Source organism: Triturus cristatus, chromosome 7 (assembly GCF_964204655.1).
Source record: "Triturus cristatus chromosome 7, aTriCri1.1, whole genome shotgun sequence".
In the NCBI taxonomy this organism is placed as follows: domain Eukaryota; kingdom Metazoa; phylum Chordata; class Amphibia; order Caudata; family Salamandridae; genus Triturus; species Triturus cristatus.
In genome coordinates, this window is record NC_140590.1 from 1,676,720,450 (window position 1) to 1,676,734,804 (window position 14,355).

The 14,355-nt window shown below is 42.7% G+C and overlaps 1 protein-coding gene across 1 annotated transcript in view; it reads right to left on the reverse strand.

Moving 5' to 3' along the window:
• Positions 1-12,652, reverse strand: part of LOC146812678 (cadherin-like protein 26) — a 391,422-nt gene extending 378,770 nt beyond the window's left edge. Inside the window, exon 1 of the mRNA XM_085619785.1 lies at positions 12,474-12,652. Coding sequence (XP_085475911.1) covers positions 12,474-12,509 — 36 coding nt within the window. The 5' untranslated portion in view covers positions 12,510-12,652. The remainder of the gene's footprint in view (positions 1-12,473) is intronic.
• Positions 12,653-14,355: the final 1,703 nt, after the last annotated feature.

Consider the following 14,355-nt stretch of genomic DNA (forward strand, 5'->3'; position numbering starts at 1 on the left):
CGGCTGCCATGTTTGTAGATATGCAGATCACAGAATAACTGCAGACCCGAATGCAAGGTAAACTCCTTAAGGCACGTGCAGCTGGTTTTATGTCAGAATATCAGTAATAAACATATCATTTGAAATAAATATCGTGGCCTGGTATAGTTGACAAGATATTGCTCCATTTAGAGTAGATTTTCTGTTATTAACTCGAAAGGGGTGATATTTTTGTAAACATTTTTTAGGACAGAATGTTTTTGTCAGGCAGCGATATTCCAAAAACATACCTGGCTGAAATGGGGTCCTCTGTCACTGAGGCGTACCCTGATTGGTCTGGGCGTCCTGTTTGGACGCTCAGGCAGTGCATGTGTAGGCAGGGCATGCTCTCCACGGCGCAGTGCAACACAGCCCAATGGAGAACATGCAAACTATGCATGACTGTTATGGCCGGTCAAAGCGTCATGCACATGTAGGGAGGGAGTACAAACTGCTCCTGGGAGTACAAACCGCTAGGAAGGCGTCCTTACGGGGTCAGGACCGACGAAGCACATGTCCAATTCATGCTTGTGTGACTACTTCCTGCTCAGCCTTTGACTGGTGTACATCATTTCTCACCCAGAGAAATGAGCACCTGAGTATATGGGTTTCTGCTTCCAAAGAGTGTGCATATTCGGCATTGGGGCACCATGGGGTTGCTCCAAACCACTTGCCCAAGTTAACAAAGACTTACTTAATCTTGAGCTTGCAAGACCGGGGCGCAGGTTGCGCTAGTAGAATTGTATTTGCTGACCACACACGGTAGGAAATAAAAATAAAATGATAATAACAAGAAGTTACTATCATTTTATTTTCCTTTGCGACTGTGGACTGGCCGGGGCTGGCTCGCCGCAGAGGGAGCAGGAGCGGTTTGTACTCCCTCCCTACATGTGCATGACGCTTTGACCGGCCCTAACAGTTATGCGTAGTTGGCATGTTCTCCATTGGGCTGTTTTGCACTGCGCCGTGAAGAACATGCCCAGCGTACACATGCAGTGCCTGAGCAGCCAAACAGTCCGTTCAGACCAATCAGGACGCTGCTCCTGTAGCGTCGTGAGTGGCTAGCAGAGTCCGGAAGCCTGGGTGCTTCCGGTACAGGCTGCATGCAGCAGCCGGGAGGAAGACAAGAAGACAGAGGAGAGGAGGGCAGCGGAAACGGCAAAGCAGGTAAGTTTATTTTTATTTTATTTTTCATATTTTCATCCCGCACCGCCCACGTTCAGAGGCAGCCGCCACTGCCAACCAGTACAGAACACTCAACTGCCAACATCATCAGTTGAAATGGTATCACCCAGAAATTGATTAGGGCAAACTGAATGGCTAAATTCTGTCCTCTTGAATATTGACTCCTCTGTCACGGAGGCGTACCCTGTGTATGCTAGGAAGGCGTTCCTACGGGGTCAGGACCGAGGAAGCACATATCCAATTCATGCTTGTGTGACTACTTCCTGCTCAGCCTTTGACTGGTGTACATCATTTCTCACCCAGAGAGCTGAGCACCTGAGTATATGGGTTTTTGCTTTCATAGAGTGTGCATAATCGGCAGAGGGGTCCATGGGGTTGCACAAGTTAACACAGACTTACTTAATCTTGAGCTTGCAAGACAAGGGCACAAGTTGCGCTAGTAGAATTGTATTTGCTGACCACACACGGTAGGTCGAGCAGATTGGGGAAGGGGCCAACCAGCAGGAAAGGCTCCTCCGCTAAGGCGGAGAGGCGTCACCCCACTGCTCGTTGAGCAGTGGAAAATAAAAATAAAATGATACATTAAACAACTGTTTCTAACTTACTGACTGGATTGCTGATTCTGAGAGCGCGTTTATGGCAATAGTGTGGATACTTACTGCCGGTATGCTCTGCCGGCATACGCGGCACTTTTCATGGGTCCGGTGATCAGAAGGAGCAACAAGTGTGGATATATATATGTATAAATAGCCGGGTTAACTTGGGACCCTTCATTTTGGCTGATAACGCTGGATGTAACATCTCTTAATACCAGCATTCACCATCCTGATGGTTTGAAAGCAGTCAAACACTATCTGGGCACCAGACCAATTCATATGTTTAACCATAACAAAATGCTGCTGGCTATGATTTCCTTTTGTCTGCATAACAATTTTTTCATGTTTGGCAATCATTATTTCGAACAGGTCAGAGGTGTTGCCATGGGGGCCTGTTTTTCTCCCAGCTATGCCTGTCTCCATATGGGCTGCTGGGAGGAACAGGTCCTCTATGGTCAGCACCATGACATATTTGCCAAACATGTGATTCATTGGTATCGTTATATAGACGATATTTTTATGATATGGCAAGGTACAAAACAACAGGCTCTTGACTTCATTGAGATGATTAATTTCAACACATTAAATCTCAGTTTCACCTCTGATATAAGTCAGGATAAAGTGTTCTTTTTGGATGTAGAAATCTTTGTCGATTATGGCAAACTCATGACACGCCTTTTTAGGAAACCTACCGCAGGCAACACCGTGCTGCATGCCACAAGCCATCACCCAGTGCACCTCATTCGCAGCATTCCCTATGGGGAGATGCTGCGAATCAGGCGCATCTGCAGCATGGAGTTGGATTGTCTCAGAGCACAGGAAATGTGCAAATTGAGATTTTTAGCCAGGGGTTACTCTACCTCCACAATTGATAGTGCAATTCACAAGGCTAATTGTTTGTCTAGAAATGAGGTCTTGTTGAACAAAGCATCACCAGCAACATCAGTTGAAACCAAAGAGCCAGTCAGATTGATTTTGACGTACAATCGTCAACACCAAGCACCCCGCAAAATTTTAAGGAAAAATTGGAGCTTGGTTTGTAATGACCCTGTCATTGGGGATCTAGTGGCAGCGAGTCCGGAAATCACATTCAGGAAAGCTCGCTCGATGAGCGATGCTTTGGTTAAATCTAGTCCTGAGATAGGCTCTAATAAAACATGGTTACAGTCAAGTAAGGGTTTTAAGAGATGTTCTAGCTGCAAAGCGTGTAGACATGGTGTCAGCAGAACGCAGTTTTTAATTCTGTTCTGTGACATCCCTCGACCCATCACTTAACTACTCACTTGCAAGACCGATTTTGCTGTCTATGTGCTGGAGTGTCCATGTGGCCTGCAATATGTTGGCAGTACCAAATTGCAGGCCCACAAACGGATACTCCAGCACATACGGGCAATTAATGGGAGTGATGCTTCTTATCCGGTCGTACGCCATTTTAAAGAACTACATGACAACAAAAGTGAACTTTTCAAGTTCTTTGTTATTGATTCAGTACTCCCCTTGAGACGTGGAGGCAATAGAGAAGCGTTGTTGCGTGCACTTGAAACTAGATACATCTTAGAATTAGATACTAAGACGCCACAGGGCCTTAATTCTAGCGAAGATTTTTACACTTGCCTTTAATTGGGTTCATTCTATGACTTCCAGTATGTTTATCTGTTTTGTGTGTTGGTCACACCTCCTGTACCATCTATTGGTTTTAACATTTTTTATGACACTTTCTTATCATGTTTTGCACTATGCACATTATATTGTATGAATTCTTTGCACTAAGACATAGCTAGGTTGATGCCTAAGTTTGGACTGATAATCTAGATATAGGTCGGCAACATTTATAGGCACTTTTTGCAACCCCCTCCCTTTTTTGGGGGGATAGGCTTCCATAATGTATTTATACTGTATATAGTTGAAGCCGTAAAGTGTCCTTTAGCCCATAAAAATGTGTGTTAGCGGCGTTGTAGGTCCAACTTAATATTGTTGGACTCTACCCACTTGGGTTAAATTTTCAATTGCTATATTTGCACAATTCTTGCCTGTTTTGCACACATAGGAGAGTAGTTTTTAAAAAGATTTGAATGTATTTTTTAAAAAAATCTTTCCGTTTAGTTTTATTTCAAGTTACAATGACTATACATTTTAACGTATGGAATCTGTTTTATTAGGATTTTAACTAACTAATGTGTGGGTTATTACAATGTTGCCCTTTGCCGCTGGTGACTATCACTATGTATTTTTTCTATGTCTAATGTGCAAAGTTTGAACTAGCCAATTGTGTCATTCTTCAAATTAGCACTAAGCACTTTTAAAAAAGCGGGATCGCAACTCCCATGGCGTCATGTGATCAAGGCCTCTGGTAGGCTGAAACGCGTCATGCAGGCATTGCTGTGAACGAAATAAAATAACTACTCACTTGCAACCTGGGTCGGTTCTCATCTGTTCCTGTTTTCCTTCAAGATCGTGGGTGTTCAGGAGCTCTTCAGGCGAAATCCCCGTCATATATATATATATATATATATATATATATATATATATGTATATATATATATATATATATACACACACATATATATTTATATTTAATTTCTATCCGAAAGGAATAGGTGATGTTAAAGTTGTGTAAATGTGTGTAGTTAATCTGTAGATTAGTGGATTGATTAGCATGCGTTGTTTCAAAAAGTTTATCAAACAATTGATTCCATGATTATCTGTTGGATTGAGCTCATCGATTCTCTGGAGAGAGAAGGGAATCAGAAATAACCCACTGTGGAACATAACACAACATAGGATGCATGTCAATGTAATGCAGTAAATTAGCATGTAATATACATACCATGATAAAACATAACCTCCAGTAATACACATAACGACCAAAACATACTATATATTTTACCATCGATAGATTGGTTAAAAGTTGCTTCAATCCGAAATCAAGATTCAATCCAAATGTGCCCCACGATAACATCGGGGCCTTCAATTCAGTCATGACGCATGAAATTATCAAGATGCGGGATAGCAATGGCACCAGGTGGCGAGACAATCTGACTAAGGAACAAAGAATTCCCCTTAAACAATTGACTGATGATCCCTCTATTATCATCGAACCCCCAGTTAAGGGGGGAAACATTGTTCTGATGAACATGGATGATTACAGAATGGAAGCTCACACACAGTTAAGCGACCTCACCTGTTATGAGGAAATCAACTGGGAAACCTACAGGCAATCTGTCTGCAGATATCATGACATGTTGAAAGATTGGTGGATCACAGGTTTATTGGACCATGATGAATATCTGTTCTTAAGAACAGATCACCCACGCATACCTTGTCTATATTTTCTTCAGAAAATCCATAAGCATCCTACTAGACCACCAGGGAGACCCATTGTATCATCCAATGGGGGTCTTCTAGAAACTACATCGATTTTCCTAGACTTCTTTTTGTCTCCATTAGTTGCTAATTTGCAGTCATATTGTCGTGACAGTACTGACTTTCTATAAAGAATTCATGATGTCGAATGGAAAAGCACATATCTAATGATATCACTCGATGTATGCTTATGATACACATGTATTGAGCAAAGGAAAGAAGTGGGAGCTTGCATGCACTTCCTTCAAGGCAGACCACTATCTATGCTAGAGCACACAAATTTGTTAAAAACAATGATGCTCTACTGTCTTGAGCAATACATTTTCTTGTTTGAAAAAACTCTGTACAGACACGGGTCGGGCACCTGTTTCGCCCCCAGCCTGGCAAATCTTTTCCTGGGCTAGTGGGAGGAGCAGGTGGTCTGGACAGAAATGAAAAATGTATCGAGCATGTGTTGTGTTGGATTAGATACATCAATGAGTTGTTCCTGATTTGGGATGGTGAGGAGAGTCTAGGTAGGGAATTCATCGGTGTATTGGAGAGAAATTATTTGAATCTAAGTTTTACGTACACCACAAGTAGAACTTATTGTGAATTTCTAGATGTAGCAATACATATTGAAAATTACAAACTTACATCATCTCTCTTTAGAAAAGAGACGGCTGGCAACAGCACCTTACACGCATTCAGTCACCATCCTGCCCCCTTACTCACAGCATACCCTGTAGGCAGCTCCTCAGGGCACACCGTAAGTGTAGCATGGACGACACGTTCAAAATAGAACAGGAGAATATGAAACAACGTTTTAGGAAACGGGGATATTCTCGTAAAATACTGACACAAGCCAATAAAAAACTGGAGGGAGTGAGACAAACAGATGGCCTTTTCAAAACCAAAAATACAGGCAGAGAGAAAAGTAACGACAAAAAACCTAGACTAATTACCACCTACAATTGAAGATCCATCTATTTTAAGAAAACTCTAAAAAAAAAAAACACTGGAGTCTTCTAGTAACCGATCCTGTGATTGGCAGGTTACTAGGCAATGCCCCCCAGATTACATACAGGCGGCCACGATCGTTAAAGGACTATTTGGTACATAGCTTTCAGGAACCAATGCCATCGACTAGCTGGTTAGGCACACAGAGGGGAGGCTTTTTTCCATTCAATTCCTGTAAAGCATGCAAAAATTGCCAAGTCTGTAGAAATTACACCATGAAAAATGGGAGATCAAGGCATATTCGCAAATATATCACCTGTACTACAGAATTTGCCATATATATCTTGAAATGCCCATGTGGGTTGAGATACATGGGCAGCACCAAACTCCCATTAAAGATGAGGATTCTGCAACACTTACGAGCTATTACCAACAATGATTTTCACTATCCAGTAGCTCGTCACTTCCAAACAACACACAACAGTAATAATAATTTTCTGAGAGTCTTTGGAATTGACTGTATTGCTAAACACATCAGAGGGGGTGACAGAGAACAAACGTTGCGCTCCCTTGAATCTCGATACATAATTGATTAGGATACTAGAATACCGCATGGGATGAAAAGCAGTGAAGAACTGACAACTCACATTGGTTGATCCCACATCATTCTTTAACCCTTACATGCTTTTTCTGTAATTTGCAATGTTCAATCACAATTTATTGCACTGCCTGGCACTTTTTAAATTAGCAGCCTTACGCTTGCATCTTAATTTTGGGCACTTGCCTGGTATCGCGGCTCTCATCTATAGAGGCATTAAGGGTTCTCCCATACTTAGGCAGATAAACCGTAAGGCATGGCTAGCCTGCATATTTATGCAATCGGTTGGTAAATCATAGGTGGACAGTTGTCTGGCATCCGCATCTCAACTTGAGTTGCCTTCTTCTTCTCGAGTCTAGATTTCTAGTAAACTCAATGGAGTTTGACCAATGCCTGCCTGCCCACCATACACCATATTGTGTATTAGAAGTACATGCCTATGCGTTACTGCTGCATCTCCATATCTTGGTGCCTTTGCTTTATCCTTCATCTGTATATACACATTGTATCACAATCAAATTGAGCACCTTTATGTACGCTGTGGAACGGCATATTAGGAATGGTTACTGGCAATTTGATCTATTTACTGTATAATTAATTCTTGTTATTAAGAATTTATTTATATAGGATTTAAATACTGTTCTTATGAATCTAAAGAAACAAATGATATTGGGAACATTTCTTAAAAGAATTTGCCGAGATTGTAAAGAGAGTCTTTTTTCTATGACCATTGGTTTATGACGTATTTCTATGGTGAGTGGAGCACTTCATAGCTGAAACGCGTTGTTTTGCACATTAAAACTTGGTGCTACTCACTTGGTGTGCTGCTTTTTCATTCTGGACTGTGGATGATAATTTGAAGGATATTTGGGATATTTTGATGTGGGCTTTTCCCAACACTGGCACCGGCACCACGAGGTGGCGCACGAACAGTGTTGCTGGATATATAGATATATATATATATCGCCAGAATACTTTCTCTACCTCCGAAAAAGAAATCACGGACACCCAGGGATGCTTGATCTGTTTGTTCCACAACAGATGGTCTTCTACCATATATATATCTCGAGTAGGTAAGTATACAAATGGGCAAGAATAGATTTACTATTCCTAACTCCACATTTGCGTACCTTGAAGATATATATATAAATAGCTTCAAGGTACGTAGATGTGGAGTTAAGAATAGTAAATATGTACATGCCTATTTGCACTTACCTACTCGGAATTTTGATCCTCAATATTTTTCACTCAATATTCTGTCCACACGATATTTTTGTCATCGACATGCTATCCGGCACCCCTTCTACACATTGTACAAATAGACAGTGCATCCAGGACAATGATATCCACTACGAATAAAACTCACAGGATCATCTCCATGACTCAGGGTGAACGCGGTGGGCGCTTTCTTCCTGTTCAGGAGCCCAGAGCTGAGAAGTGGCCCGTGCGCCTCTCTCTTCCATCAAATGCCCCATCATGTCACCACAAAGACCTAAAAGCCAGGTCTCTGTTCATCCTTTTTCCTGCTACAGACTCTGTACATCCTTCAAGACGGAGAACGACCTTCACAAAGTGGTCGTTACACCGCGGTATGTTTACATCGCGAGCATTACAACGCAAGTCGTTACAACGACTTGCGCTGGATGGCCCTCTAAGCTAAGGAATAGTATGATTTACTATTCCAACACCTTCCCTACTGTATCGTAGGCCGGAGTTGGAATAGTAAATCATACTATTCCTAAGTCCAGCGCCCTCCAGGGCAAGTCGTTGTAACGACTTGCGTTATAAAGAACGCGATGTAAAATACCGCGTTGTTAATGCATGCATTGTAACGCCATACATTCCTTCAAGACAGATCAGGCATGCAGTGAGCACCTAGAAGCAGCTTAGAGCTGCATGTGGCGCTACGCAAAGCCCCACCAACACTTAATGGACCCGACAGAAAGCCAAGAGCAATCACCAAAGGACATGCATGTTTAGTTTTGCACCACAGCATAAAATGTAGAGAATGTATTTGATGCCATTTTTTGGTGCTTGTGTGCTAAGGAATGAAACCTAATTTGCTCTAGATTTGCAACACTCCCAACGTTATGCCCTCTAGTATCAGATGTTACACACATTTTCCATTATTTGACTAGTTATGTAGAAAAAACTACAAAGCACAGTTTGCTACATTTTTGAAAGACAGAGTTTAAGGTTCACGGGTCTTCTAGGATCCTTACTAGGCAGTTACGCAAAATGGTACAAAATGATTTTGTTCATAGGTTTTTTGTCAGTTTCACATCTGTCCGTGTTATACACTGTTAGCAAATCTAGCAGTTCTCCATTCCTGTTATGCAAGTGTTAAAAAGGTTTAACATGCATTTGGCCTCATTGTATTCAGTTGCAAATTTTGGTTTGGGCCTTTCTTTAGCGCTTCCTACCTGAGTGTATTTGGAATCTGGGCGCCCTGTGCAGTCCTAGGATTCTCGTTGACCACAGTCCAGGGTGGTCTGCTGACATTGCTTTTGTTTTTTTCCAGCTATTTAGGAGGTGAGTGATAGTGGTTGGGGCAGGTGTACTTGTTAGTGATGTATTTACTTGATAGTGGCCAGGTAGATCCTGTTATGGGTCAGTGGCTGCATTGTGTGCATGAATTCCTGTGGTGAAGGACACTGGTGTTTGTTGCATAGCTCGTTTCTTAGTTTTTACTGAAACCCGAGCTCAGATTACAGCTCTTTACTAACTCACCGCCTGAGCCTGGGTGCAAAGGGTCTGCTATATTCAGGGCCACTGAAATTATGCGATTGTGCAGCCCCAGTGATTTTTGCATAATTGTAGATTTGTCACATTTGCCACATAATCCATCATCCTCTGCATAATCTGGCGAGTTCAACCAAAAAAATGTTTCTAGCTCAAACGATTCAAAAGTTACTACAGACGCAACAACATCTGTTCAAAGTTTGACTGGTCACCTTTCTGTAGTTTATCGCTATATTTGGTGTTAAAATGATACTAAAAAGGTGGGACTAATGTACAGACAGCATAAAGTTTAAATTGACAAAATAATGAAGCAATACTATGAAAAATGTGCCGCATAATACAGCATAATTTGCCTTATTTTGTTGCACAATTTAGTCAACTGTGCCGCATAATTTGCTCTGCTGCTGCATAATTCCAGGAGCCCCTGGATACATTCACGGCTTGGTTTCTCTGTTGGGTAGGGCTCTTACAAACTACCTTATTACATCATGAAATATTGTACATGCAAGACCTTTGGTTGGTAAAATGTGTCAGTGAGAATCATGCATCATAACCACATATTCCATGGTTGCCTCGCTTTGCAGTTGACTACTTAGGAGGAACTTTTTATGTTTATTGTATTTTGTTTCGCTAAACAGTAATTTAAAGTGCAAACATTACCCTAGACATTGAACAACTACATATACAATATATGAATACAATTCGTGTAGAACACATTGGTTTACTTTGTATCCGAAAGGAGTCAGTAGTGTTAAGGCTGTGTAAATGTGTGTAGTTAACTCCTTTGCTGCGGCGGGAATTCCGCCGCAGCGCTGGGGGGTGTGGGGGGGGCAGCGCGGTGGCGCTGTGCTCATGACGGAGCCACTCCGTCATGAGCCACTGTTGAGCTGTGCTCATGACGGAGCGGTTCCGTCATGACTCCGCCCAGTTGCGTTGTCCCCCCGCACAGGCGGGGAAACAGCGCCGCGTGGGCGGAGCGGCCGCCAACGGTCGCGGCATGACGGAACCGCTCCGTCATGAGCACACAGCAACCGTGGCTCATGACGGAGCGGTTCCGTCATGAGCGGGGAAGGGGTTAATCCGTTGATTAGTGGATTGATTGGCATGCGTTGTTTCAAAAACGTGTATAGAAAACAATTGATCCCATGGTTATCTCTGGGACGGAGCTCATCTCCTCTGGGGTGAGAGAGGGGAACTGGAAATAACCCGCTGTGGAACATAACACAACATAGGATGCATGTCAGTGCAATGCAGTAGGTTAGCATGTAATGTACATACCACGATAAAACATAACCTCCCTTAATACACATAACGACCACAACATACTATGACTTAACATGCTATACCATGCTATAAACAGGCCATAACATAGCATACTACTGCATACCTTAAGATAAAAACAATAGCATATGTAACATTAATAATTGGAAAAAAATACCACAACATGATATGATAACACAGCATAACATACAACGGGATGCCGTTTAATGCAGTGCAGTATGCTAGCATAACTATAATAGCACACAATACATACCTAAGAATACATTCCATAAAATAATATACCATAGCCAAACACAATATCCTTAATATATTATAACATAAGACAGACAACCATGATAAACATAACCAGATGTAAAATATGTAACATAGTGCCCATAACATATACGCAGTAGTATATTAAGAAACCCTATACTCTAACACGTACCATACGTGCTCCAGTCCATCTTATCAACTGTCTGCAGTACACATCGCTCTTTAAACATTTTGTTTTGAGGACTTTTCGTTCACCCCGTGTTGTCAACCAAATTAATGATGCGGTGAGTCAAAAGTGAGAGAAAATTCACCCACAGTAGAGTGCACTAGGAACGTAAGCCTGTCTGAAATCATCCACTCACTGCACAGCACTCCATCTGCAAACAGCCAAGTTTCTCTGTATTTTTCCCTAAAATCCAAGCAGAATCAGAAAATGTGGGTGTATACAGGTTGACTTCATGTTCCCTGGATGTATTTGCCTTAATCCTAACGAGATCTGAGAAAAGGTAAGATTCAATGTGTCTGTGATTGTTGTTCAACTCTGAGAGATGACAGCCAGTGCCTGTCAAAGTCGCTATTAGAAATAAAGGATATCTCAGACAAACTATAATGTGTCGCTTGGACTGAAAGCAGGCTGAAAGTACCGAATAACCGTATTTAAGGGCCAGAAACCAATCGTCAGACACCTCTGTCTGGCGAGCGTCCTGTTTGTTCACGTGCTCAATAAAATCGCCTATTTTGTTCTCACGCCTGGGAGAGAGAAGGCCGGGTCTCTTTTGAGAGGGAGATGTCAACAGCGGAAGTCCCGGGCAGCGCCTCACAATGAAGGCATTGAAGGGACTGTGTGTGTTCTAGCAGAATACGAGCTTCACCTTGAAGCATCCACCGAAGCTCCAGGGGACGAGCGTACCGTAATTACGAAATAATTGCGCACCTATTGCGCCCTGCAGCCGGAGACTCGCGTCTCTTTTCTTTTGTGGCTTTAGATTTAAAACAATGTCTTTTGAAGAATTAATCTTATTGTCATTCAGGGGAAAACAGTGTAAAAACTGCGCAGAAGCTTTCCAAGAGCTAATAATCCACTACAAAGAGAGTGAGTAATATTTAAATTGTGAACATGATCCCCCGGGATATCCGAGGATTTAAGCAACGCACGGTGCAATCTAATGCAAGTGATGTGTACTCTGCTGAACACAGACACTGATTAACAGTACACACAAAATTGCTCATGTTTTCGCCAGCGTAAAATCGGTATGTGGTTCGGACTAACAAACAGGTCTTGTTTATATAGCGCCTCACACTGTACCTTAGTCGTTTTAAGCGCTGTAAGTATCAGGAATGAAAACGTATTTTGCAACGTTTAGTTGGAAAACAACAATTTTATGGCAGAAGTTAAATAAGTAACTTATCGCGGTTAGTATTTGTTTTAAATGCCATCTCGAACCAGAGAGTCTAAAAAGCAATCGTTTGAAATAACTTCATAAAAAGTCACCACTTACCAAGAATCCCAGCAGTTTTAGGCCGTGTAGCGCCATGCTGGGTGGTGTTATTTCTCACAGAAGCGCTAAGAGTAAAGCGGAGTTCGCATGTGGGCGCTGACGGGCTCCTGGGTGCAGAAGGAACGGCAGCCTGCCTGCTCCTCACCCACCCCTGCAGCCCCAGCCTCTCCCCAGCTCCGCCGTTCACTGATTGACACAGGACACCTCTCGCTCCCGTCCCTACAGGGCGCGGGGAGGGGGCAGGTATGTAGATGGGAGGTCAGGAGCTGCTGAGTGAGAGAGAGCCTTCAGAGGCAGAGGTGTGCTCGCGTCTTGAACAGGAGCCCACAGGACGGGCAGCCGGTCACTGCGTTTCACTGAAGGTGTTCGGGGGTCTGGTGTAAGGGTGCAGGGGTTATCGACACTTCATCCGAGAGTTCCACGCCATATAAATTACCTGTATAAAGATAAAAGAGTAAGAGAGGGGGTGGAAGAAAGAGGCGTGAGGCGGAATCAACACTAGGGCCCTGATTATAGGGTGACCAGAATTTTAAAGCCCCAAAACGGGTCATTTCACAGAAATAGAAGAAGGACGACAATTTTATTTAAACCAAGCGCGTAGAATGAAAGCGCTCTTCAGCAAAGAATTACAGAAGGGGCAAATAAATACAATTAACATTTTAAAGCCAGTATCGTGCCTACTGATTACATTGCTTACTTATAACAACTGTTAACTATTCCTGCTTTGGAATACATAACAAGGCACCTCCACAGTTTTCTGCCGAGTGCCGACCCTCTCCAAAACCCGGGACACGAGCAGCATTTTCAGAAATCTGCAGGGACCACTGGTGAAAACCCTGGACGCCTGGTCACCCTACCTCAGTATTCTTCAAATTCTTCAAACTTTTTAATGCCGCTCCCCCCCTCCCCCGCTGCAAAAAATTTAAATTCATCAGCCCCCCTCCGTGTTTTTCACAATTATTCTTTTAAATTGGAAATGTTTAAATATATCTCGATTTATTAAACACGAGACATATTTAAACATTACTGGTACAGTCTAATACCGTTTTAAAAATGCAACTAAATACATGCAGGCCAAACATACTTTTCTGGCCAGGCAGGTGCATTACTAACGTGTACAAGTGTCCTCAGTGTGACTATCAGAAATGGGGGTGGGGTATTTGAAGAATATTTGGAGCCCTTTCCTATTTGAAACATACTCTTTGTTAACATTTCAATGACAAAAGATGTTAATGATGGCCCATTACAGAGTGGCTTACCACCGCAACTGCCATCAGCATAATGCTTCTTTTGGTCAGAGCCTGGCACCCACCCTGGGATCACTTGATGCCCCCATTAGGGGTACCCGCCCCCTGTTTGAAGCCCCTGCCCTACCTGATTATGAGTGGGTGAGTATTTTCTGATCTGTGGGGGAACTCCTGTTTATGCACTCCTTGAGCACAAATGCATATAGCCACGCAACACCTGAGCAAAGATGCCCTGTTGCAAGAAGAAGCAATGAAATATTTAAAACCCCTGCACACGGCCTACTACCTGACAATCAGTGCTTGAAATGGAAAAATGGAAGTTCAGGTACTCTTTACCAGAGAAGTACCGGTACTCTCCAATTAAAAGTTTAGCATTTCTCTTGAGAAGTCCCGGTACTCTCCCTGTCAAAATAAAAAAGTACCGGACAGTACCGGCCCATTTAAAGCACTGCTAACTATGATACACATAGGGGCATATCAGCAAGGCGGCGCTATGAAATTATCGCCGCTTTTGCGTCCGTTTTCGGGCGAAAAGCGGCGATAATTTCATTGCCTTATCAGCAAAGACACGCTGTCGCATGTTTTGCTGATTTAGGGCCCCTTACAACAACGCCCAGCTTTGCATCTCTAATGAG